The sequence below is a fragment of the Piliocolobus tephrosceles genome, chromosome 6 (genome assembly GCF_002776525.5).
Source record: "Piliocolobus tephrosceles isolate RC106 chromosome 6, ASM277652v3, whole genome shotgun sequence".
Classification (NCBI taxonomy): Eukaryota; Metazoa; Chordata; class Mammalia; order Primates; family Cercopithecidae; genus Piliocolobus; species Piliocolobus tephrosceles.
In genome coordinates, this window is record NC_045439.1 from 152657955 (window position 1) to 152683583 (window position 25629).

Below are 25629 nucleotides of genomic sequence, written 5' to 3' on the forward strand. Positions count from 1 at the left end.
TTTTTGTTTTTCCTATGCTACTATTTATTTTCAAAGAAACCTTTTGTAGATGTCTCCTTCTGGAGTTGTGTTGTCTGGGATGCTAGGTGTGGATCTCTGTCCTATAGTCTTCTACTTCATTTCTAGGCCTGTAGTTTATCTTGTCTTGCCATATTGTTATTTAATGACTGAGAATACATTATCCAGATTGATAAGCATAAATTCTTTATTTCTTTATTGTTGTATAGTTTTGAAGCATGTGACTTTATTGGTGGTCTCACAGTAATAGATCCTGAACTGATATTTTTATAACAACTTTGCCTTTTAAATTGGGAACATCTTCAGTCAGCAGATTTGTAGTGCCTAAATCATTAAATAACCAAAAAAAGATACTATCAATAAATACTTAGTGATGAGTTTTTGTTTGTTTTGTTTTGTTTTTTTGATTAGAAATGGTTTAATAGGAGCTTGTTCTGTGATGTGCTGATGTGGGACAATATTGAGTGAATAAAGAAGAGTTGAATAAATGTCTTAGTTGACCTTGACATTCCTATTAATTTTAACCTATACTACTACTGTTTTTCTTAATCCTCTTATTCTTTCATTTGTCAAACATTAATTCAATGCTTATAATGTACCAGTATTGGAAAGTAAAAACATGTATGAGACATAGTCTTTGCCCTCACAGACCCTGAAAGGATAATACACATACATGGAGAAATTAATACAAGGTACAGTTGCCATTAGAGCGTGCAATTAAAGGGTTATGGAAGTTCGGAGGGTGAAAAAATCCCGTTTAGGGGATCAGAAGGGCCTTTCGGAGGGTGAAAAAATCCCGTTTAGGGGATCAGAAGGGCCTTACGGGCAAGTTACATTTGATGTCTGTTACGGTTTGGCTCTGTGTCCCCACCCATATCTCATGTCAAGTTATGATTCCTCGTGTTGGAGTAGGGGCCTGGTGAGAGGTGACTGAATCATGGGAGTGGGCTTCCCCCTTGCTGTTCTCATGATAGAGTTCTCCTGAGATCTGGTTGTTTGAAAGTGTTTAGCACCTCACTCTTCACTCTCTCCTGCTGGCCATGTGAAGATGTGCTTGCTTTTCTTTCGACTTCTGCCATGATTGTAAGTTTCCTGAGAAGCAGAAGCCTGTACATCCTGCAAAACTGAGCTGATTAAACCTATTTTCTTTAAAAACTATCCAGCCTCAGGTAGTTCTTTATAGCAGTACGAGAGCAGACTAATAGAATATCCTTGAAGATTATTTGGATTTTGACAGATGACAGGCATTGGAGGATGGCTAAGAGAATGTTAAAAATTAAGAGAAGTTCTTAGCCAAAGTCATGTAAGCAGGAAATTATGAAATGTATTAGGGAAATAGAGTGTTCAATTTGATTTAGGGTTTAAAGTTTGAGGAGTAGTGGAAAATAAGCCTGTAATGGTTGATTAATACCAAAAAAAGAGAGTGTCTTAAATTTTAGGTCAAGGATTGTTCAGATGGTGGAAAGCCCCTAAGGTGGTGTTTTCTAGACTCAATTTAATGAGTGGCAACTATTTTTATAAAAAATGCAAGAGCCTAGAATATAATAGAAAATATCAATGTGCATTGTACCTAGGTTAATTATCATTTTGTGTAACGTGATAGATATGTACAGGCACATATGTGTATGCTATGCCATTACATTGTGTATTTTTTACTGCTCAACAAATTCTTATGGTCATGAGGGTGAACCACTAATATAATACAAGAAATGGATTAGCTATAGGCAACTTTGTAGATGAGTTCAAATTAAAAACGAAGATACTAGGTATCTGAAAGATTTTGAGAACCTGAACTTGGGGAATGCCAAGGGGAAAGGTGAAAAGGGGACATTCTACAGAGGTTGATTGGATTTGATGATGGTATTTAAATAAATAGTGACAAAGAGTCTATATAAGGTACCTTGTAAACTGACAATTCCACAGCTAATTTATATAGTTTTTACTGAGCAATATTGGTCATCAAAATGAATTATGATAGCTATATATTACAGATATTATGATCATAAATTTTATAGCATCCTGTCATTGTCATCTCTTTAATCTGGTAAAGGATGGTATAGAAGATGCTTCATATCAATATGGGTTCATTTAATCAGAATCAATTCTTAATAAATTTTGGTCTTGGTTGTTCTTTTATCATTTAAAATTTTCTTTATAGAGTTATGTGAAATGCATATCAAATGAAATAGTTTATCCTTATTCCTTAAAAGCACCTAGTGTGGATTCACAGAAATAAGCAAAACTATGATATTAATATCTTTTCAAATAATTTATATAGATGAAATTCAAATTATTGCATTATTGTTTGATAAGCAATTACACATATGCTGGTAAATCAAGCAAAATATAAAGTCATAATGGATTCTGTAGCCTTTTGGGAATCATAACAGATTGAACCTGACTTTAGACCTGTAAATTAATTGATCCCTTAAAGTTTACTTCTGGTCTTTCTCTAGTCTCTCATCCCCTATATTTATCCTTTAAACTCCTGTGAGTTGAATATTTCTAAAGTGTAGATTTAATCACATTTCTCTTTCCATCAGACATTTGTTGCTTAGCATCGTTCTGCTAGGTGTACTGCAGTATGACTTCAGTTTATTTTTTGTCTTTTCTCAGATTATCCTAAATGTAAGCTATGTGCCATCTAAACTAGGCTATTGTCAGAACTCATTCTTCTCCATATGGTCCATCCCTTTCCTGAATAGTGCTGTGTTTTAGTCAGAAATAACTTCTCCTTTCCAACTCCTTCCTTTACATGGCATCTCTTTCCTGATGTCCTCCTTGATTCACCCCACTGAATATAGTATCTTCCTTCCTTAAACTTTCATGTCACAGTTTAACTCTCTTGTAGTACTTAGTCTATTTTAATACACAAAGCTATGATTTTAAAAAAAAATCTATCTTTTGGGTTTTGTTTTGTTTAAAGATTATAAGTAACTTGAGGAATAGGGATTATATTTCATTCTTTTTATTTCCTATGAAACGCCATACAGCTCCTAGACTATAACAGGCATTGTGTTAAACTCTACTCCTCTGGAATACAGTTGTTCCATCTATAAAATGTGGATATTTCTTTCTTCTTTTCTTATTTATCTGTTTTGAAAATAAACAAGAATATATTTGAGAGCCTGTCATCCTCATTTTAGCCTCAGGTCTTCTTCATTCTCTAGCTTCCAGAATAATCTAGTAAAGTCATTTTTTTTTTCATTGCATACAACATTCCATTAGTATATTAATATTAAGTGGTAGCTAGAAGTGGACATTGAGATGAGTGTAATTCTTCTTGACTTTATTAGTAAGTTAATGCAGAGAAGAAAACGAATGGTAAATGTTCAATTGTGAAAGAGGTTTTAATGGGGGTAAATTTGTGTTACAGATTGGATTGAATTGATCCTTCTACATTTGTTGCCTATAATTTTGGGCCATTCTTAGCCTGTTTTAGACTTCTTCAGTCAGACAATTCAGCCTTCCAAGAGACATGTAGCATTAACGTTTTCTAATTTCCTATGTTAGTTAACTGAGGCATGGGCCATTTCAAAAGGAGATAAAGAGGGTTAACCTAAAGATATCAGTGGTTCTAATAGGTGATTTTTTTCCATTAAAATTTATTTTGGCATGTTCTTTTAGAATTTTAACTCCATGTTTGTCTTTAAAATCTAAGCAGAGTATTTTGTATGAACTCATTTGTAGAAAGCCTTAAGCAAGGACTTAAGTGTGAAAGTTAGATGAACCAAGTTTGGAAAATTCAGACTTTTTGGAGTATATGAATTAAAAGATTTTAAAAATGGGGCCGGGCACGGTGACTCACCCCTGTAATCCTAGCACTTTGGGAGGCCCAGGCGGGCAGATCACGAGGTCAGGAGATGGAGACCATCCTGGCTAACACAGTGAAACCCCGTCTCTACTAAAAATACACCGGGTGTGGTGGGCGCCTGTAGTCCCAGCTACTCAGGAGGCTGAGGCAGGAGAATGATGTGAACCTGGGAGGCGGAGCTTGTGGTGAGCCGAGATGGCGCCACTGCACTCCAGCCTGGGCGACAGAGCAAGACTCCGTCTCAAAACAACAACAACAACAAAACGATTCTTTCTTCAGAGGCAGTAGAATGGAGCTGTCATTTGTGCTCCTGTATGTAAAAGCAGTTAACTCTCAACACCAGCAGAATTATGCCATACTTATTTGTATACAGTGCTGAGCCATGTGGTCACTTTGTGTCCTCATACACAGTGGGTGCTCAATGAGCAGTTGTTAAACTTAGCAAAATTAAGCCTATCTAACTTTGACAAAATTCTACTAATATTGATCCCCATAGATATCTATCAAAAGACATTGACAATCAGAAGAGGCAGAAACTATCAGACATTTATTTCTCTTTCTTGTGCAGAATTTGCTGATTCTTCTGTGCTCTGTACTTTAAGATTGGTTCTGGAGCCATTGAAATGCCCCGTGGTCTATTTTAAGACCAGTTCGCTTGTGGATTCTTTCCTTGGTAATAATTTTGCAGGGAGGTGGGGAAGGGAGGGAGAACAATCATCATTTAATAAATAACCCATGATCTTCCCTTTGAGCCTTTCATGATTTATCTCTTTAAACATTTTTATTGGCCTGATAGCCATTTTTTGTGACTTCCTTAACCCCTATCCAAGTTCTTCTGATTTTCAGTGGTCATATATCCTGGCTCGATCACAGAAAGCTAATAAGGATCAGACTAGTAGATTTCATCTAGGATAATGCACTACTTTAAGATAGGATTTACTAATCTGGAAGGGAGAGGTATTCTTGAACTCTGAAATTTTATGCAAATTTTTTGTAGGTGTAAATTTTTCTGGGAGAGGACAAATTTTTTTTCTTTTTTCTGTCACCCAGGCTGGGGTGCAGTGCTGTGACCATGGCTCACTGCATACTCGAACTCCCAGGCTCAGTTCATCTTCTTGCCTCAGCGTCCTGCATAGCTGGGACTACAGATGCATGCAACCATGGCCGGCTAATTTTTGATTTTTTTTGTAGAGGTGAGGTTTCACCATGTTGTCCAGGGTGTCCAAATTTTTGTCATAATCTTACAGTGGTCTGATCTTTTCAAAAGTTTAACAGCTACTATTTTAACCATCACTTTCAGAAAGCCTTGTAGCCTGGGAGTATTCAGGAATACTCAATAATTAGTTGTCCCCTGAGTTTGTAACCCATGCTGTGCTATGTGCTATGAGATCAGATGGGTCTTCTGGGGCTTCCAAAGAGTGAAGAGTCACATGAGGTAGATCCTGAGAGCAGATGAGTATGCTGTGCACTTCTCAAGAAAGACATTAAGCTCTAAAAGAAAAGGGAGTATAAAGCATCTTAAATTTCAGGTAAGAAGTGTTGGGGGCCAGGGAAGGGACAATAGGCTTGGGGACATGGCCTGTTCTAAACAGCCTTTATATTTTATGTTGAAGGAGAGAAGAATAGGGATGTAATCAAGGCATTGCTCTTGATTTCCTCAAGCGTAGCTTTTGTTTTTAACAATTTCTATTGCATTATTTACTTCTGTGGGTAGTTACTATGCCTCGTTTTGTATAATTATTTGTATTTGTAATATATCCTCCCTGTTAGTTTATAACTTCATGAAGGCAAGGACTGAATGTTTTCAAATTTGGATCCTCTTCAGTGCTCATCATGGTGTCCTGTCCATAAGAAATATTCACATTTTTTTGTTGAGTATTTCCTCCAGGGATGATGTGAAGAATTTTTATATCACATAGTCAACTTTATGGCAATCCAAGGGTGTAATTTCTCTCAGGACTTAGTATTTGTAATAGTTTAGCCCTACCATAACTATTTGACAGTTTTTATTGCATGAACACTGTAAATCATGCAACTTAAAGTTTCCTCTTTATATTGATTGCTGGAAAACCCAGAACCATGTGATTTTCTTTCAATTATCTGTGTCTTATTGTAATTATAATTGCAATTTATGTAACACTATCTTCTAGGTGCTGCTATAAGCTCTATATACATACATTCTAATTTTATCCTTACATCAACCCTTTGCAGATAAGTAAACTGAGATACAGAGAGGTTATGTAACTCATCCAAGGTTACACAGCTAAAAAGTGGTAGAACATGTACTTTTAATCACTATGTTTTGCTGCCTCCCAGAATTGCATTTGCATTAATTCATGCAGATATTACTATATTACAGTACGTATATAGTGCATACATAAACCAATAAGGTATGTGTAAGTTGACAGTGAGGCAGAGGGGAAGGCATGTGGTTTAATAAGGGGTTAGGATTATTAAGTCAGGGATCAAAGTGATCTACCTGTGTCTGATCTTGTTTCAGAGCTCTCAGAATAATTTTAAATAATTACTACTCAAAGTGTGGTCTAGGGATTAGCCTGGTGCTAGTCCATGAAGTATTTTGTTCAAGCTAAGATATAGAGAGAAATTGAAAATAAGCATTTAGAAACTTTTAGAGTAATATGAAAGAGCAATTTTATTTCTTTTGAATCTAATAATAAAAATTTGACGTGTTTTGTACCTTTTAACAGTTTCATTCTTTTAATTCATTTTGTTGTATTTTAAAAGTTTCTATCTTTGAAGGGTTGGAAATGTAAAAAAAAAAGTGGTTTATAACACAATTTGAGAAGCATTGTTCTAGGTAATAACTTTGCAAGTTTTAAAACTGATTTTTTGCAAAAGAAAAAAAAAGCATGATCTGTGGTTTGAAATTGCATTTTAATCTAAACCTGTTTCTGAAAATGTATTAGGAATTAGTAATTTGGGTATTGGCCACTTCCATGGTTCTGTGAGAAGAGGCCCTAAATTAAATTGATTTGGATGGGTGGAGGGGGACATTTTCATTTTTGTCTTACACTTAGTGCTTTTCTCAAAAGTGGCACATTTTAATTAAATTCTTGATTCAAGATAATAGCATGAGGAACTTGTCTATCATCCATAGTTACAGTCTCCTTTCTTGACTTATCATAATAGCTAGTAAAACAATTCCAATTTCAATATGCTCATAATTGTTCATTGGAATAACAGAACAGTAAAAAGAACAACAAAACATTGCTGATGATGCCAACTTAGTATCATAAGTTTTTCCACTTATGGAAAGCAAACATAGCTTCAGAGATACATTTGCAATCCCAGTTCGGTTTTTAATTTTTCTTTTTCTTTTTGGATAAGTTGGGAAGTCTTGTTCTATAATATAATGTTATAAAATAGGTTCATGTAAAGTTACCAACCTTAATAGGATCTTTTAATGTCCATACAATTAATATCTCTTCTTTAAAATAATCTCTTATTGGTGGGATTAATATTCAGTGGGGGAATTCCTCACTAATTTTTGGATATTATTATAAAAAGCATGTCTCCAAATAGAGATATGGGCTAAGGGTATGAACAGGCATTTCACAGAGAAATACATTCAAATGACCAAAAAAAAAAAAAATGTTTAACTTTACTAACTCGAAAACGCGAATATCACTTTGACAGAAATAAGAAATAATAATGGTTTTGAAGAAACAGATACCCTTATGTACTGCTAGCAGCCCTGTAAATTGGTTCAATGTTTCTGGATGGTAATTTGACAACACTCATCAGACACAAAAAAATACACTCCTGTAATAAGCATTTCCGCTTTGGGGAATTTATAACTAAGGAAATAATTTAAGATATACTTGAAGATTTAGAAATCTTTGGCAATGTAAATTATGACGTGTCAATACAGTGGGATGCTGTATGGCATTAAAAATGAACTTGCAGAGATATATCTGTATATATTCTTAAGAGAAGGAAACAGATTAGGGAATACTCTGTATGCTATAATAACATTTTTCTGCAATGCATTTGTGTAAGTACATGTATAGAAAAATATCTGTAGGATATATTTTAGGTCTGTGGACAGAATTAAGAGTGTAATTTTTGCGCATTTAGCTCGTTGGTGTTTTTCTCTAATGAGGATATATTGCTTTTGAAGCTTCCGTGTTGAATATTTGGCATCTACTTAAAAATGCACTGAATGATATTGGGGGAAAAGAAATGTTTCCTATTGATTATCAAATCAACAGGATGTCAGCCATTCCCCAGGTCCTTTTTGAAGGTTCATGAGGAGCCTGTTTTTCTTTCAGAGTTGGTTCTTGAAAGCTTGTATGTAAGAGATTATTTTATTTTATTTTATTGCTGTGACACATATCTATCGTTTTCTAAACAAGAAAGCCAGTGTCACAGTTAGGTACATAGAGTTATTTTCATTCACTTGCAATCCTGTTGTATTAATACTGAATAAGCAGAGACAGTCTGACTGGTGGTGAAAGATGGTAATCCAGCCTCAGGGGTTTTTCTGGTCAATCCTAAACCTCTGATTGCCACGTTTTCCTAATTTCCCATTTCCAGGGCATCCCTAGAGTGACCTTGCTTGCTGAATATGATGCTCTGAATCTCCAAGATTTTCACATGCATTTGGAAGTGGGCAGCCAGGCGATTGTTTACAGGACTCCAAATGAACTGTGCACTCACAGCAAGTTTGATAAACACACATTTCCTCCTTTTATCAGTGAGATTGCAAAATGTGAAGTATGAGTTTCCAGTTTTACTCATTCCCCTCAACCCTTTTCCTGTTTAAAAACTTAGACATACTAATTGGATGCTGATCCGTCCCTGTTTTTCATTCTGCTTGCTGGTAGTTGACGGCTTAGTTCAGTACTTACCTAGGCAAGATTTGGCAAACTTTCAAAAATAAACTTTCCGTGTATTCAACTTAAAGGAGATTCATCCCAAGGAATGTAATGTGAACGCTAATTAACAGTAATGACTGCTAATCACTTTGCTTTTTATACTCCTTTAGGAGCACTGCTATTATCCAATGTAGTCAAGTAAAATGCTTGTATATGAATCAACAATGTTGCATCCTTTTAGCAGCTATTGCTCACAATCAAGCTTTGCATAAATTAAAGTTGACTAAAATTGATTTTAATATGCTGCTCTCTTTCAATAGTAAACTAAAATATCTAGTTAAATATCCTGCATATTAAAAATACATACCTGATTTTTTTTTTTTTTTGCAGCCATCCTGTGTAGATGAAAAGCAATATTACAAATACATTTTCTCACAGTTCGTGACACTTTCTCTTAGATTTCTTCAAAAGTGGACACAACTCTTCATAGTCCCATCAGCACTTTGATTCTGTTGTAAGCATTAATTTTGTTAGATCAATGAAAAGTAATCAGCCTATGTTTAATTTTTCTGAATTTGTTCATTTACTTCCTATAGGAGCTTACAGATTCTTTAAATGATACAGTCTATTTATATAAAGTTGGTTCATAGGATTGTACATTCAACATTCATTAAAAAGGGTTGTTGATTATGTTTAGTGAATTACAGGACCATTATAAAAGCTTTCTGTTTATTTACATGCATTCAACATACCTAGAACTAAAACTGCCTTGCCTTAGGAGGAGACTAAGCAAAACTCATAAATTAATAATTTAAGGGAGCAATACTCAAGTAGCATTTCAGTTAAGAAGTAAAGCCTCAGAGTCAGTACCAGCCACTTTAACAATGCTTTACTTTTTGACTTTTATTGGCTGAAAATAACTCGTTAAGCTGGAGCTTTTGTAATAAAATGAAATCTACATACCATCTAAAGCCCCTTCCCCTCCTTTTGATTTATGAGTAGGTTGACATATTACTGGAGAATTTTTAACACTTTCACAGTTCTGCACTTTGATTTCAGAGAAGGTGCTAATCTCTCTGGAATTTTGAGAGTGACAAAATGAGTTGTATACTGTTTTTCCAGGGAATTTGGGTTTCTTTATTAGAGGCCGTAGTTTTATTATGGTACCTGTATTAATGTGGATTTATCTAATATGTGATATGGTGGTGTGATTAGATATGCATTAATGGAGGATCTTTTTTTTTTCATTGTACATATTCTGCTTGGTTTGATCATGATATTATAATTCTCACAGCTAATGTCCATGTTTCTGCAGAGGTTCAGCAATTCAGGACATTATTTTCAAATTACTGAAATGAGATAATTTAACTCCCTTTTACTTTTGCATTATTTTTAGTGGAAAAAAATTAAGTGGTAGTATAATAAGCTTTATGCTGTGTATACTACTATTATTGTATATATTTATTAAAAGAACCTTTGACACTACTTAATTGGATTTAATTTCAAAAAATTGTAACAGGAATGATGTGAGATAATAGAAAATATATGGAACTTAATTAAGTGCTGTCCATATGTAAAGGTAAGATTCGTGACTATTATTTGATGTAACTTATGTATTTTACATCCTGATACTGTTGTATAATAGCACAAAATGAATGTCTATGAGGAAAAACTTGGTTTTTCTATTTTGCTTTGAGTTTTTATGTGTAATAAAATTATGCTTAGAATAGGCAAGGATTTCAGTTTTGATTCTTCTTCTTTGCTTTTTTTTTTTTTTTTTGTACCATGTTTAATTTCATGTGAGAGTGATTGATCTGTAGCTGTCATTTTATCCAAGAGGGGACAAATGGAATTGGCCTTTTAGACAAAAGTATGCAAACAGGCTGCATTCTTTCTGTTGATAGAATTATGGAAGGATTGCATGAGGTGCCACATTCAGTTTCCTATTGATTGTAAAGAGGATTCTGCAATGGGGTGCTGTTTCCAATGGATAAGGAGGTGCTATGATTAGTTACCTTTCTCATGAAAGCACTACAAAGGGAAATGCAAAATGTGTGTGCAGTGCAGTCTTCTCTATTTGACAGTTGTTTTTGTTAAGTTTTTTCCCCATTGAAGTCCGGCCTATTTTAGAAAAACATACATTTTAGTTTTTTCCCCTTTATATCAGGCTTAGTAGATTTCCATGCATTTGACCCTTTAGAGAAATTGCACATTATAGACGTTTTCTTTTTCTCAGCCTCTATTGTAAAGCTTCAAAGCTGATGCAACAGTGCCCTCTATAGTCTTTTAGTGAACATTAGACAGATGTAGATGATTTCAAATGTTCAGGTAAGAAGCAGGACATTTAAATTTAATTTTTGTTCAAACAAGAGACCCCTTTTTCCTAAGTAGACATTCTTGTTTTTCACTAGTGGCTTTACTTTAAACAAAGAGAACAAAAGACCATTCTGACTTTTCATTTAGAATTATTGGCTGCTGCTTCTTTGTATCCCTTGGTAAATCTCAAGTTTTATCAGACGTTCATCAGAGTAATTTGAGAAAGATGGAATCTTACAGGCTGTACTGTCTGTTCATGAAATATCTTTTTGAAGTTGAACTCTGATAGGAGTATTTTTTTAAAATAATTTAGTTCCTTTGTACTTGTTTTTTTTCTATTTAATTAGAATCTGAGTGGGCTGCCTAAAATTTGACTTCTATTTATTCCTAAATTGTATAACCCAGGCATTATACATGACATTATTTAAATTCAAACCAAGGGAGTTACACAATGACTAAAGTGTTTGTCATTCATTAGCATTGATTTAAATTTTAGATTTCTCTCTTTTTTTGGTTACCTTTTTGATTGTATATATTGATAGCTAAGTTTTTCATTGTAAAATACACCTAGATGTGAAGTTATGGATAATAAAAGCAAGCATCATATTTAGATAAGATTAGAAGAGAAAAATTTTATGGATTAAGTTTATTTTGCTTCTGAAAGTGTTTTAATAAAAAGATCATGGGCCCAAGTCCTAGTTTCTTTGTGTATTCACTGTGTAGTGTTGAACACGTCTTAACCCCTGTGGCTGCTTTCTCTTCTATAAAATGGGAGTTAAAAACACCTTATCCTTTGATGTTTTTGTGAGGTATTAGAGATAATATATTTAAATTGGCCAGGTTAGTAGAGATGCTCAAATGGTAACTTTATTTCCAAAACCACAGTAGGAAAATAAATGGCTTTGTTTTATATGAGGAAGTTTTAATATAGAATCTAGAACACATTTAATGCACTTTGGATTTTGAAACTCCTATCTGGCAATTTCTGGATTTATGTGAATCTGAAAGTTGGGATAGCATTTCTTGGTAATGTGAACTAACATAATGAGATGTGCATTCAGTTTCAACTCCCTACATACCTCATTCCCAAACTTTTAAAATAAACTGTATTTGGAATCTTTATTTTAGTAGAAATTTACCCACAAACCAATATTTAGCAACATGTGAAAACTGATGATAAAACTCAGAAAAAACCAAAACAAAACAGGAATTTAAAATTTTTCCCCTTTAGTGTATCTGAAACTACTTAGGACACTTAGGATACTTTTTCAGTTATCTGGGTTCTTAGTAATAATAGTCTAAAGCCCTTATTTGTGTTTTCTAGCTATACAGCTTTTGTTTTCTCCAGCAGCTACGAAGAAGACCGGTGTGTAAAATAGATGAAAATGGAGCTTTTCTGGTTGAAATGGAGATGGGGACCTAGAGTCCCTCTCTTTCAAAGCAACAGAGTTTAAAAGCCACTTGGTCCTGTACAGTTTATATACATGTGTGTACATACACTCTTTTTGTTTTGTGTAAGGGCTTTGTCTTCCTTTGGTTTGAATTCATAGTGCCTAATTCTGTACCTGGCACATAAAAGATGTTCAATTAATGTGTGCTGAATACAGAATTTTTTGAATACCAGGCCTTCCCTTGTTGATTTCAGACACCTCAGGCATAAAAATGCAGCTTTATGAAGCCATCTAATAGTAAAGTAATTGTTTCTCTGTGAACCAATTAAAACAAACATACTTCTGGCATAATTCATCAATTTAATTTTTTTAAAGTAAAACATTGTTATAATTGCAAATAATTATGGGAAATGAATGAGAAATATTTGGAACGTGTCCTCAGTATGATTAAAAGCTGTTATATTCCACAATGATTGGTTTAGATTTAGACACTTCAAATGACCTGATGATAAAAATAATCTTACACAAAGAACTTTGGAATTGAATGTTCTCAATATTCAGTAAATTGTTATTTTTCTTGTAAAGTTCTTATTTTTGTTTTGTCTTGCTTTTGAGTAATCTTGAATGTCATATTATAATAAACCACCTATTGTTTTTTGTATATCACTTGGGTTAAAACTAAGAATTGTAAAATTATCTTTTTATCACTATAAAGAAGGAACCAATGTTTTAAGCTTGAAAAGGAACAAATTCTTAGTAACCAAATATGGTTGTTCCTCTGAAAATAATGACCAGTTACTGTAAGGAATATATTTAAAGTTACTTTCTGGCTTAGAAGACTGGCAAGATGCTGTCCACCAAAGAAAAAAATTGAATAAGGTATTTTTTCTTTGCAATGAGAGTACCAAATTAAGAATCCACTTAATTAAAATAGTGATAAATGTAGATTACATTACCGAAGACAGTGAAATACAGCTGCTCTATCTACTGAGAGCCTGCATAATTTACCAAGACTGTACAAAGAAGCAATGGAGCAGCCACTGCAGACTGTTCCAGGAAGCGTCCTGTTTATTCTACATACATTTCTTTTTTTAATTAAAATGTCAATGATAATTTTATTAGCAGTCCTCCAAAAAAAATCCTTTAAATTTTTCCAAGGTGCTAGAATATGAGATATCATTACTGCTGCTGAATGAAACAGATTAAACCTGAAAAAAATAGCATGCTATTATATTTTATTAATTCAGTTTTCTTTATTATTAGTTGATATGACGTATGTGATGATGTCTGCATATTTTTTCATGTGAGTCTTGTATGAAAGAAATGTGTGGCAAAATCCTTGAATAATATACATTTTAAAAAATCTCTTGGAACCATAAGCAAAATTTGGGTGGAGTCAGAAGTAGTACTGCTTACAAATAAAGGTGTAGGTACCTATGCTCTGGAATTCTCAAGGTGAGGCAGAACCTCCTAGGAGTATATTAGGAACAGCTCCTTGCTATTTCCTCTTCAGCTCCGTCACTGAGTTGTGATTAGGGTTACTATGTGGCATGTGAGTTAGTGAGACCAAAAAAGTGATTGCCTGGAGACCAACAAAGTGGTTGAAAACCTGTTACACTGTATGTTTTTATCCTTTAATGATGACCAATGATATATTCATAATTAAATAGAGTTTAGAAAACCAATATTGTGTTTACCAAGAAATGTCGATGGGTTTTTTGCCTCTGAGGGGTAAGTGAGGACTCTAGGGTTGGACTCAGCTTTGTTCTGGGTTCCACTGCATGTTATGATCTTAGTTTAGTTAACTTCTCTATACCTTGGCTTTCATATTTGTAAAGTAAGGCTAGTAGTAGTACCTACATCATAGGGTCATTATGAGCATTTAATAGGATAATCCATGGAGAATAGATCATACAGGAAGCATCAATAAATATTAACTATTACGTACTTATTTGTCACTAGAAAAACACTTTCTCTTTCATTAGGGCCATAGAGCATTGCTGATATTTAACTAACTTAACAAGATAATTGTTATCTGTCATGATTTATCTGTTGATCTGGTTCTTAGTGAACTTAGCTGCGCTCTTCTGTCTCTTTAGGAGTATTGTGTGGTGGAAATTCTGCTACTCCTTATTTTGTCTTTAATTGTCTTTCTTTTTAGTACTTAATATATCAGCTCCTTTGGCATTGATGAATATGAGCTTGTGCATTTCAGTACGTCTGCTTTGGGCTTTGCTTTAGCTTGATGCGAGGTAAGAATTAATTGAATATTTTCCAGGGCTTAATTTTTCTAAAGGGTCTTTTGAGTGACCACCTATTAAAAACTTCTTAACTAGGAAAGTTTTGTGGGCACAAAATAGATGTATCACCAAGAATTTGAAAAGTTTGTGTGAGAAAACATGGTCTCACTTTGTTGTCCAGGCTGGAGTGCAGTGTTACAGTCATAATTCTCTGCAGCCTCAAAACGCTGAGCTCAAAGGATCTTCCGCCTTCAGCTTCTTGAGTAGCTGGAACTACAGGTGAGTGCCACCACACCTGGCTAATTTATTTTATTTTTTGTATTTTTATAAAGATGGGTGTCTTGCTATGTTACCCAGGCTGGTCACAAACCCCTGGCCTCAAGTAGTCCTCCCACCACAGCCTCCCAAAGTTCTGGGATTACAGGTGTGACCCACCATACCCAGCCCCTATGAACTTTTTCAGATGATTTTGTTCTATATGCTTTTTCCTTTGAGTGTCAATAAAATGATGGATGAAAGAGAGGAAAAGAAGTCACGTACTATAATACATAACTATTATTTATAATGTTTACACGTGCTGTATAAGTTGTAGAATGTTAAGATACATTAGCTTTTTTTTTTTTTTTTTTTAAACCTTAGTGTGTTTCAGGCATTTTTCTAAGTGCTAAAGATCTGGCTGATTAAGGCAACAGATGTAGTTGATTAAAGCACAGTGCCTGTCTTAAAGACTTAGCACTGAGTTTTAAGGCAGGAAATTACTGCTATGTATTAGTCATAATTATTTGTGATAAATTCTTTGCTCTTCTAAAAATATTCTGCATTCCCTATATTTTTCTTATTTGTTCATGACTTGGCATCTGTCCTTCTTTGTCTGGCCAGTGTTACTAAGTTTCTCCACAAAATGCTGTCTTCTTGAAGGCTCAGTATTGCTCTATCTGGGCCTGTTGGGAACTTATATATAATTCTTCATTTAGCTTATATTTAAATTATTTCAAGATTATTTAATATCTTCGCCGGTCTTCCCCAATAGAGAGCAGATAATTACATATGAACATAGGTTTTTAGTGCTTCCACCAAAGTAACACTATATGGTATTTGCCACAGTGAAGTCATATGATTCAGAACTAAAATTAAATCAAACTTCCAATTCAATGTATCCTGAGGTCATGGATTAGATACTGTTTACTTTCCTCTTTTAAATTAATTGCTTTGGAAAGCCAGACATCTCTCCTTATTTAAGGAAGCATCTTATTTATCAGACATTCTTTAGGGCTGTCATTTACTAGGTTCTATCAAAGATTAGGTAACATTCCGTTAAGTTTAATTTTAGGCTAATATCAAGGGACTTGTTTTCAGATGTTCTGGAGCATTTATACTTATGTAGAAATTTTGTCTTTAGCTTTAAATGGCTCCTTTATGCTATTTTGCATAATACATCTTCTCAAACTGTTACTTGCAAATATTTTAAATACAACAATGTTATATAATAGGTAAAACTAACTTAGTTTGTGAGGATTCTACATAGTTATAAGATTTTATTTACATAGTCATAAGATGCCAAACTTATATTAATGCTTTCTTCTTTGTGGTTGAGAATTACTGAGTCCCTACTGTGTAAGCAAATCACAGCTATTAGCTGAATTCCTGGTTTCATATAACAAATTTAGTATGACTATAAAGTTTCCAACCCTTTACTCGGTGTTGTTATTGACTTAGAATCAATTGATCAGTCAAGCAGTCTGAAATGGAAATGATGATGAAGCATTAGCAACCAAGAAAAAGACTTTTATGAAAATTTAAGGGAAAAATGTATGTTATAAATTACTTATTAACATAATAGCTAAAATATTGTTTTATAAAAAGGTTTTTAGCTTGTCAATCATATACATATTTGAGTGTTATAATGTTCATTATCTGGACATGTTAAAGATATGTTTAATTATGTTTAGGAAGAGAAAAAAGTAGTCTGTGTACCTGTCAACTTTGTAGAAAACAAAGTTAGGATCTATAAAGTTTGTTTTTTTATGATTTCATAAAGTAACCAATTTCTTTCCGTATAGTTAACTCAAGATTTGGAATAAGCCTCCCAAGACTAAGTGGTGTTGTAATATATTTTCTTATTTACTGCAATTATTTGATATTTTTGCATAGTAAAAATAACATTGGCATTAGATGATATCCTTTTTGCTTTCTAGTTACTATAATAGATCTGACTTCTCTACATTATTTCATTTTAATTTTTGATGTTCATCTGTCTTCTACCTCTTAGATAGTTGGAAGAAAGAGCATCTTTCTTCTGGAACTAGGTTTTTAGTACTCCTCTTTTGGTGCACATGCTTTCTTTGTTCAGTGGAATTGTGTCTTTATAACCTTGCAGGATACTCACCCATGTTCTTCCCGCCTTGTTTTTATTGTCTAAATTATCTGTTAATTTTCTTCGATACTTAGAAAAATTATGTTTTAAATTAAAAAAATACACAAAAGTGTAAAAATATGACGATGCTCAAAGTTCAGCCATTTCAAGTTAACATTTTGACATGTTTTTGTGCATGCACATATATTTAACACATACATAGATGCACACACCTGTGTGTGGTATTTCTGTACTTGTACATTCCTTTTTTTAAACTTAAAATACCAGAAACATTTTTCTTTGTCATTAAAATCTCTTCAGTAAGATAATTTAATGGCTACTTAATATTCTGTCATGTGTCTGTATAATAATTTTTTTAATGATTCTCTAATTTTGTAAATTAGGTAGAACCTAATTTTAACTATAAATAATAGCCCTTTGATGTGATCCATAAATTATTATCTACATTTTTAAAAATTAATTCCTTGGGATGCATTTTCAGATGCGGAATTAATGGATCAAAGTATATGATTATTTTTAAGGCCATTGGAACATATTGCCTAGTTGATTTCTATAAATGATACACCTGCTTGTGAATTCATTATTTATATTTTAAAATTCAAATTCTTTGTTTAATGTATCTGAAACCTTAACTTGAAATTGTTTTTACAGTTCTTGGCATTTGGTGAACTCAAGGTGGAAGTAGCATTCTGCCCATCTTTTGACTACATTTTATTCTTGGAACAAAACCAAAGAGATATGTGTTAGGGCAATTCAGTCATGTAATACAAGGCATAAGGTGACTTTTTCCCCTTATTGTGAGAAGTCAGTTTCCAGGGATTTAAAGGAGCTAAAGGAGATTGATGACCAGTGGCCTCGTGTGCTAGATTTTCGTATACTTTATACTAAAAATGTGCTATATGGATGAACACAGATATAGGTAGAGACGTGCATAGATGTTATTTTTTAAACAGTTACAGATGTGATGCTAATTTTAACTTATTTTTTCTACTAGGTTCTGTTTTCCAACTAGCCACACTCTTCTGCTCCTGGGTATCAACTGACTTATTTTCTGTTGGCATCATTGAGTTTGACAGCATTTAAAAATGATTTCTGATTTTCTCTGAGTAAATCAATGGTGGTAGAAAATTGGCTTAGTAAAAGTAGTTTAATCATTTTGGGCATTTTTTTATATCAAACATGTAAGATTTTAGGTATATTTCACTTTGTACAAATTATTACTGCAGGTTTGAAACACTACTTTATCCCATTAATATCCCATAGAAAATACTTTATGCTTCCGGTTTTTTATGAACTTTTATTATTAATGTTGACAATTTCTATTATCGCATTAAAAACAAAACAAAACTATAGTGCTACTATTTTAAACCTAGTTACTGGATTAAATATTATAATAGCTCATTTGTGAGAATAAAATAATGTTTATTTTGTGGTCATTATTACTAAATCATTATTTAGACTTTGCAAAATAATGTATCACCATCTTGGAATTGTAATACCTTTCTCTTTTGGTCATTTTAGTTTCTTAGACCTAATTCTCTCTATTCTTGTTCATACTTTTGATAAAGTTAGGGAATATTTCCTTCTGTGACACTTTTTTTTTTTTTTAATGGCAATCTCTTGGTCGTTTCTCATCGGTGATAGGAAAACGCTGCTATTACACTGACTTGAGTATGGGGATAAGTAGGAGGGTGTGCGAGTGTTGTTGAGAGGGGTATTGCTGCTCTTTTCCAAGCTACATTGTTTTTTCTGCTTTTCAGCTATAAGCACATACACATATTCACACTATGTACAGTTTTCATGGTTCAATTCTCCCCCTATTCTTTTTCCTCTCATTCACATTCTACTTTTTTCCTCTCCTTTTTCTCTTTCATCTCTCACGTGTGTATGCATGTACATACACACATAAATGAATTTTCAGGTGTTAAAAACAAAGGTTACAGACAGAGATCTAGATCCAATTTAAACGCTTAAGTTAAATTTTCTCTTTTTTCCCCTCTTTCATTAGATTATGGTCATCTGTAATATTTATGTCTTTTTATGAGCACTGGTTGTTCTGTCCCTTCACTGTTTTATGTCTCTTTGTGAAAAATAAGCTGTGAAACCAGATAAACTCTTAGATTAGAAAGTCTTAAACTTGAATATGCAGACAGATCATTTGGGGATCTTATTAAAAATTTGGGTTCTGATTTAGTTGGTCTGGATGGAGCCTGAGATTTTTCTAACAAGTACCCAGGTGATGCTGAGGCTACTGGTCTGAGTCTGCACTTTGAGTAGTCAGGTTTTAGACTCTGGTTGCCTGCAAAAAAGAGTATCATTTATTTAGAACAGGAATATTTGGGATTCTTCATACATTAGCTCTGAGTCCAGTATCTACAAGGATGGGATGTATATTTTCTTTCAAAACCTAATTTGCCATGTTTCCTCACTTTTCTTTGATTTAGGCAATTTTAAGCCATAAGAGTTTAAAAGATTTGTGAGTTTGGGATCTTCTGTGATGGTCTCACATACAGCTTCCCTAATTTAGTTTGCTACTTAGTGTATACTAATGATGACATGTATCAGGGTTTTTGGTGATTTAATTTTATCGTATATTATCTCCAACTGATGGTTGAAAAAATTTTCTGCTAGGAATTTTGGAGTTGAAGGTGAAGAGTGGGGAATTAGGAGCATGGATGGAGCACCTAGGATGAATCTGAGAAACAGGTTACTGCACTGAAATGCTTTTATCCTTTCTCATCCCTATGGTTACCACTAGAAGAATCACGGACAACTGAGTTGAAATAAATTATTTATTGAATGTAAGAAAATTACCTGATACATATGCAGTTGTTCCAGTTATGCTTTTAAACAAGATGTCTTTAAAATAAAGAGACCCACAATTTCCTGTACAAAAATGGACAGAGCTTCCAGCAATAAAGATGTATGTCAGAACCTGCGTAGTGATTGGAAGGTGGGCTGGTTTCAGAAAGGAGATGATGCGACCAAGTTCTGCAGGCTGGCCCATTATTTGTAATACAATAGTCAAATGTGACAATCGTCAAAACACCTGTTTTTTGTTTTTGTTTTGTTTTTTTGTAGAGTCAGGATTTCCTTCTGTTACCTAGGCTGGAGTGCAGTGGCACCATCATGGTTCACTGCAGCCTCAGCCTCCTGAGCTCAGATCCTCCCAACACAGCGTCCTGAGTAGCTGGTACTACAGGCACACACAGCGACTCTTAGCTAATTTTTTTTATTTTTTGTAGAGAGAGGGTCATGCTATGTTGCTCAGGCTGGTCTCAAACTTGTGGCCTCAAGCAGTCCTCCTGCCTTGGCATCCCAAAGTGCTGGGACCATAGGGATGAGCCTCCATGCCCAGCTACCTGAATCTTTAAAGCTGATAGTTGTAAAGTTTCTTGGTTTACAACACTATTGAGGAAAAATGATTAAATTAACTAATGTGGCTGGTTCCTGAGGTAGCAAAAGAAGTCACATACTCCAAAGAAAGATAAGTGAGAAGGCTTTCCCCTTGCTTGTAAGCACTATGCTTGAAAATTAATTGTATTTTAATTTAGGACAAAAAAATATTCAGCATAGATTTTGTTTTTTCAAACGTTATTTTAAATCTAGGTACAACATTTAAGTTATATTTCCAATCTTATTTGTCTCTGTACTTTCAATAAATATAGATTGCCCTTTCTTTAGTCAGCCTACGTTTAAAAAGCTTATGTTTTGCCATAATACAGTAGAATTATTTGTGTTAATGTTACAAGTCTCTAAACTGCATGAACATTATCCCGCTGTTTTATTGTTTTATAATGTAAAAGTAAATGCAAGCATTAAGAAATGTGCAGTGCTGTCAGGCTCCTTCAGGATTTAAGAAAATTGCTCCAACTATTGAAGAACTGAAAATAATCTTTCAGGTCCCAAAGAGCAGTAGTTATAATATTGCCGAGCATTTTGCTTTCTTTTTTCTCTAACCGTAGTGGTGATTTGAGTCAATGCTGAAGAAATTCAGATTTTATTTTATTTAGACAAACTGCTATTGCCTTGTAAGAATTACATATAAAACAGGATGGTTAAAAATAGGAAGAAAATAGAGGACTCATTCTTAACTCTACCTAAACCTAAATCATAAATCTGTTTCTTGTCATAGTAAAAATTGTACAGCCCAGCTTTATCTGACTTGTGAATTTGGTATAATAGGCACAAATACTATGTGTTAATCACAAAACTGTGAAATTGTATTGTGTTGCAAGCTCTTCATAAAAATTAAACAAACATACAAACAAAATCTGAAAGCCAAAGCCTTCCCTAAAAGTTCTCACATGGGGTTTTGAATTTTTAACATGAAAGGAAGTAGATACTCCTTATGGTTTTTAGCCTATTGTCCTATATGTTTAAAAATATTTCCATTTAAATGCAGATTTTGATTTTCCATCTGGGACTAGGTAGAAGCCATGCTATTACACTCCTAAAAGAATAATCTACTTTAACACAGTATTTCTCCCTAAAGGGATGGTCTTTTCTAGTCATAAGGTATTATTTTTCTCAGAATGATATTAACATTCAGGATTTAGCGATTTCATCTTGATTTGAAAGATGTTTTGTTCTGGCAGTAAAAGGGATTAGGAGAATGCCATGTGTATCCTATTGCTAAAAAATAGCCTTACCTTGCTCAAGATTAGGTATTAGTAATTTTTAAAGTGTTTTGGGATAGGCATATGATTTGTATTTTTATGATGTAAAAAACTTTAAGCCCAGTGAAATGGAAATTGCCAGATTCATTAAATATCAGGTTGTACAAATATGGTGTTTTGAATAGATGAAGTAGCATGTTTGAGAATTTCTGAACATGTTGTAACATGTTTTGCATTCATTTTCTTTGTGCCTCGTAAAGAAGCCTTTTGGATATATAAGAAAAGCAGTAGAGCAACTGGTTACTCCTTTCGGGGGCATAGATGTGTTTATTATGCCTCTGCATCAAAATTTATTAAAACTTTAAGATAAAAAGGGATTACATTAATTAAATGGAATGTCTCAGGCAGAAGAAGGAAGGCTCTGAAGGCCTTTCTGCTATTTGCTGGGCAAAGTCTTGGTGTGCAGAATGTAGCTATCCAAGGCTTAAAGCACATTGGGACCTGGTGTGGGATGCCAGCACCATGCCCCTAGGCACACTGTCATTCAGCCGGCAGATTAATTAACCAGGGGCTGCACAGTCCTCCTGCCGAGTCTCTTACTTTCAGTCGGCCCATTCTTGAGGCAGAAAATACGAGGGTTTAAAAGCCTGGAACATTCAAAAAAGTTTTTTCTTTTAACAAAATCAGAGTGTATACTGACAATTTTCTAGAAATAGTCTTGCTCACACACATACATATACATGTATATGTATATATAGGTGTATATATATGAGTTGTATATATATTTGTATGAATATATACATATATAAATTTTATCTTTGCATGAATGAGTGATTTTAACAGATTAAAGAGTTGAAAACCCAACCAGAGTATGACAGTCTAACCTCCAGAGAGAATTTTTCTAGTGTCAGTGTGCATTCTTTAATATTTCTAATTAATGATTTATTAAATCACACTGGATAGCGAGCTCTTAATTATGATTTAATAGTAGCAAATTAATTTAGGCAATTCAGAATTGTACTGTATTAACAGATACATGTTTTAATTTAGTTTGTTCTTTTTACTTTGAAATTTTGTCAAAAATTGTTTATGGGGTATATTTTAATGTTAATTTTTATTTCACTGTTACTGGAAATATTCACATACTCTGTTAAAATTCAAACCTGCACTTATAAGTATATGAGGTCTCAACAGTCAACTAAAAAAGATACATTTATACATCTGACTAATCACAACTATACTCATTCAGATTTTCATTAAAATTACTGTTTATTTTCAGCAAGGACATTTCTATTCATACATAGAAGTTATTGTGAGAGAAAGGAAAATTTTATATTATAGTATTTTGCCTAAAAAATACTTTTAACATGTATTGTGTATTCATCTTTAGAATTAATGCATTAAATTTGTGTGTTTTCTCTTTTCAGCTTAGCTTGTTTTATAATTATATTTAACATCATTAATAGCTTAGAGATCAAATATTAGTGTCTGATTATTTTCTAAATATAGATCAAAGTTTATGTTCATAAGAAAGTATTTTGTTTGTACTTTAAAATTAAGAAAAACAAGATGACTAAATGCAAAAAAGGTATGTTTTCATTTAAATTATTTTAGCAGTGCAGGATACAAGTTTCTTCCACCCCCAACCTTTTTTTTTCTCTGACACTGTCATATTTTTTAACACTCACTAGAATTTATTTTGTTGTAGTAAATAAAAGACAAGTCATTATTAAACAGATTTTGCTGTTAATTCAATGTATGATTACCCTTTGCCATAGGTACTTTTAAGGGCTTTTATCCAAAATAAAATTCATTAAAAATGCAATTAAAAAATCTATTGTTAATGACTACTTGAGTGACTGGCTCATAATTGGTTCATTATAATAAAAAAGCAACTGTTTAAAAATCATGACAATGAGCTACAGTACAGAGTGAACACTTCATTGTAAGGCCCTATGTGATTATAGGATCCTGAAGGTGAGGCAGAGAAGCATGTAAATTGGAGACTCCAGCACAACTTTCTCTTTTATACCAGTACAGTGAGTTCAGGTCGTGACCTAGCATGGGCTGTAGATGTAGGAGCCCCTCTTATTTACAGGGTCCCATGCTGAAGAGTAAACTCAGGTAATACAGTCCACTTAAATGCTGGCCCTCAGACTCTTCTTTGTTTCCCTTCCCCACAAATCTTTACAGTTGACTTAAATTACAAAGTTGTAATCAGGAAATCTTTAGTTCTGTTGGGGCAAAACTAACAAAGACAATATTGTCATACAAGCCATCATTATTACCTGCCCTCTTGTTAATGCAGGAAAGCATGTAAATAGTTCTTTTTCAAGCTCCAGAGTATTTTTAAAAAAACATTCCTAGAGATTTGCTTTTGTTCAGCTATTTGGTGATTTAATATTTGTGATTTTTTTTAATTAATTAGTTTTAATTCATTTTATTTTTAGGCCATGGTTCCTAAATAAGATAAAGATATAAACGTGATGATGCAGGAAGAAAAGTAAACTTTACATGATAAGTTTTTCCCTTAACAAATCAAAGTTTCGTTTCTCTTTTTGTGTCTTGAGCTTGCCAGTGATTTGACATACTGTGTGTGAACTTTGCAGTGTCAAACTTTGCAATGTCAGATGTCAGCTGTTCTCTTTAGAGTGTAAAATTTTAAAATACTGACAAGTGTAAATAAAAATGGTCATTAAATCTCTCTGCTTAGAGTTCCACCTATAAGGCAAAAATCTTGAGTTTCAACAGTAGTTTAAAGGGCTTCTTTAATGAGCCCTATATTTCCAAAATGCTTTTCCTGTTTGAGGCTAGAAAAACAGTACAAGTTTTAAAGACTGATGACTCCTGCTTTTGTTTAGTCTACAACAGCAATATTAATGTTGCTTTTGTGTTCTGGTGACTGACTTAGGTGTAATTTTTCATTGCATGTATTAAAAGTTGAATTATTTTCAACTCTGAACTTTAGACCAGCTCATGTGCGAACTTAGTGTATAAGCAAGGCGATAACTTCAGGATCAGAATCACTCAAGGCCACTCACATTATTAAATGCAACCAGAGAATGTTGATATTAGGAGTTTAATATAAATTAGAAAAAAAGCTTTCAATGAGACATTTAGCAGTTTTTAAAGAAATAAGACAAATTTAATTGACCTTATTGTAGCTTAAGTAACCAAACTGCTGGGGTATTTCATCATTACCCTCTTCTGTGCTGCTTTGTATTCCTCTCATCACCTTATTTTGTAAAGTGTGTATTTTTTTTTTCTCAATAGAATTAAGAGGAAGTGCCTGCAAAGGAAACAACCATTTAAAGCACAGTAGAAATCACACTGCTTTCTGGTTGCGTTTTTCTTTAAAGATCTAGTTAATCCAGTTTATCTTTACACTTAAAGCAAAACTGAGCAATGCACTTCCCATACTTGAGGCTGAGACAGCTTCAATCCACCTCACACTTACACACCGTTGAACATGCAAGCTGATGCCTTTGTGATTTGGAAATGGAATTTGATAAACCATTTGGTAAATGGCTATGTCATATCAGTGCCAAGTATTTTATATATGTAGGAATTAATGTAGCTGGGCAAACTAATTCAGATGAACACTTCACTGTTTGTTTCATGTGGATACCTGGTAATTATAATTTGATGGCTATTCATGCTTAAGTCTTGTGGCTTGGTTACAGGCCTAATATTTCTGACCCTTTTTTAACTTTGATATGTCTTATTATTTCCTCAAAGATTGCTTGTGTAGGATAGAGTTCTTTGTTCACTGGCACTTCAAGAAAAAGGGTCTATACTTGTACTAATATTTAAACAGAACTATCTTTGTATATTGCTAAGTGTTGTGGCATTTCATAGGCCAACAGTGATTAATTAAGATTATGATGTCTCCTGTGATGCATTAATTTATCTTTCCAGGGCATATTGATTTTGAATATTAAAGAAAAGCTGCATCCATTCATTCATCAAATGTGTTCTGAGTGACTGCCCTGTTCTGGGTAGGGGATATAACTATCAAT

The 25629-nt window shown here is 33.5% G+C and overlaps 1 protein-coding gene across 3 annotated transcripts in view; it reads left to right on the forward strand.

Moving 5' to 3' along the window:
- DPH6 (diphthamine biosynthesis 6) overlaps positions 1-25629 on the forward strand; it is a 344518-nt gene that overhangs the window by 16466 nt on the left and 302423 nt on the right. Inside the window, exon 4 of one of the 3 annotated variants that reach the window (XM_023230227.3) lies at positions 8390-10401. The exons of the other annotated variants lie outside the window; for them this stretch is intronic. Coding sequence (XP_023085995.1) covers positions 8390-8575 — 186 coding nt within the window. The 3' untranslated portion in view covers positions 8576-10401. Of the gene's footprint in view, positions 1-8389; positions 10402-25629 lie in introns of those variants that run through there. 3 annotated transcript variants of the gene reach the window in all.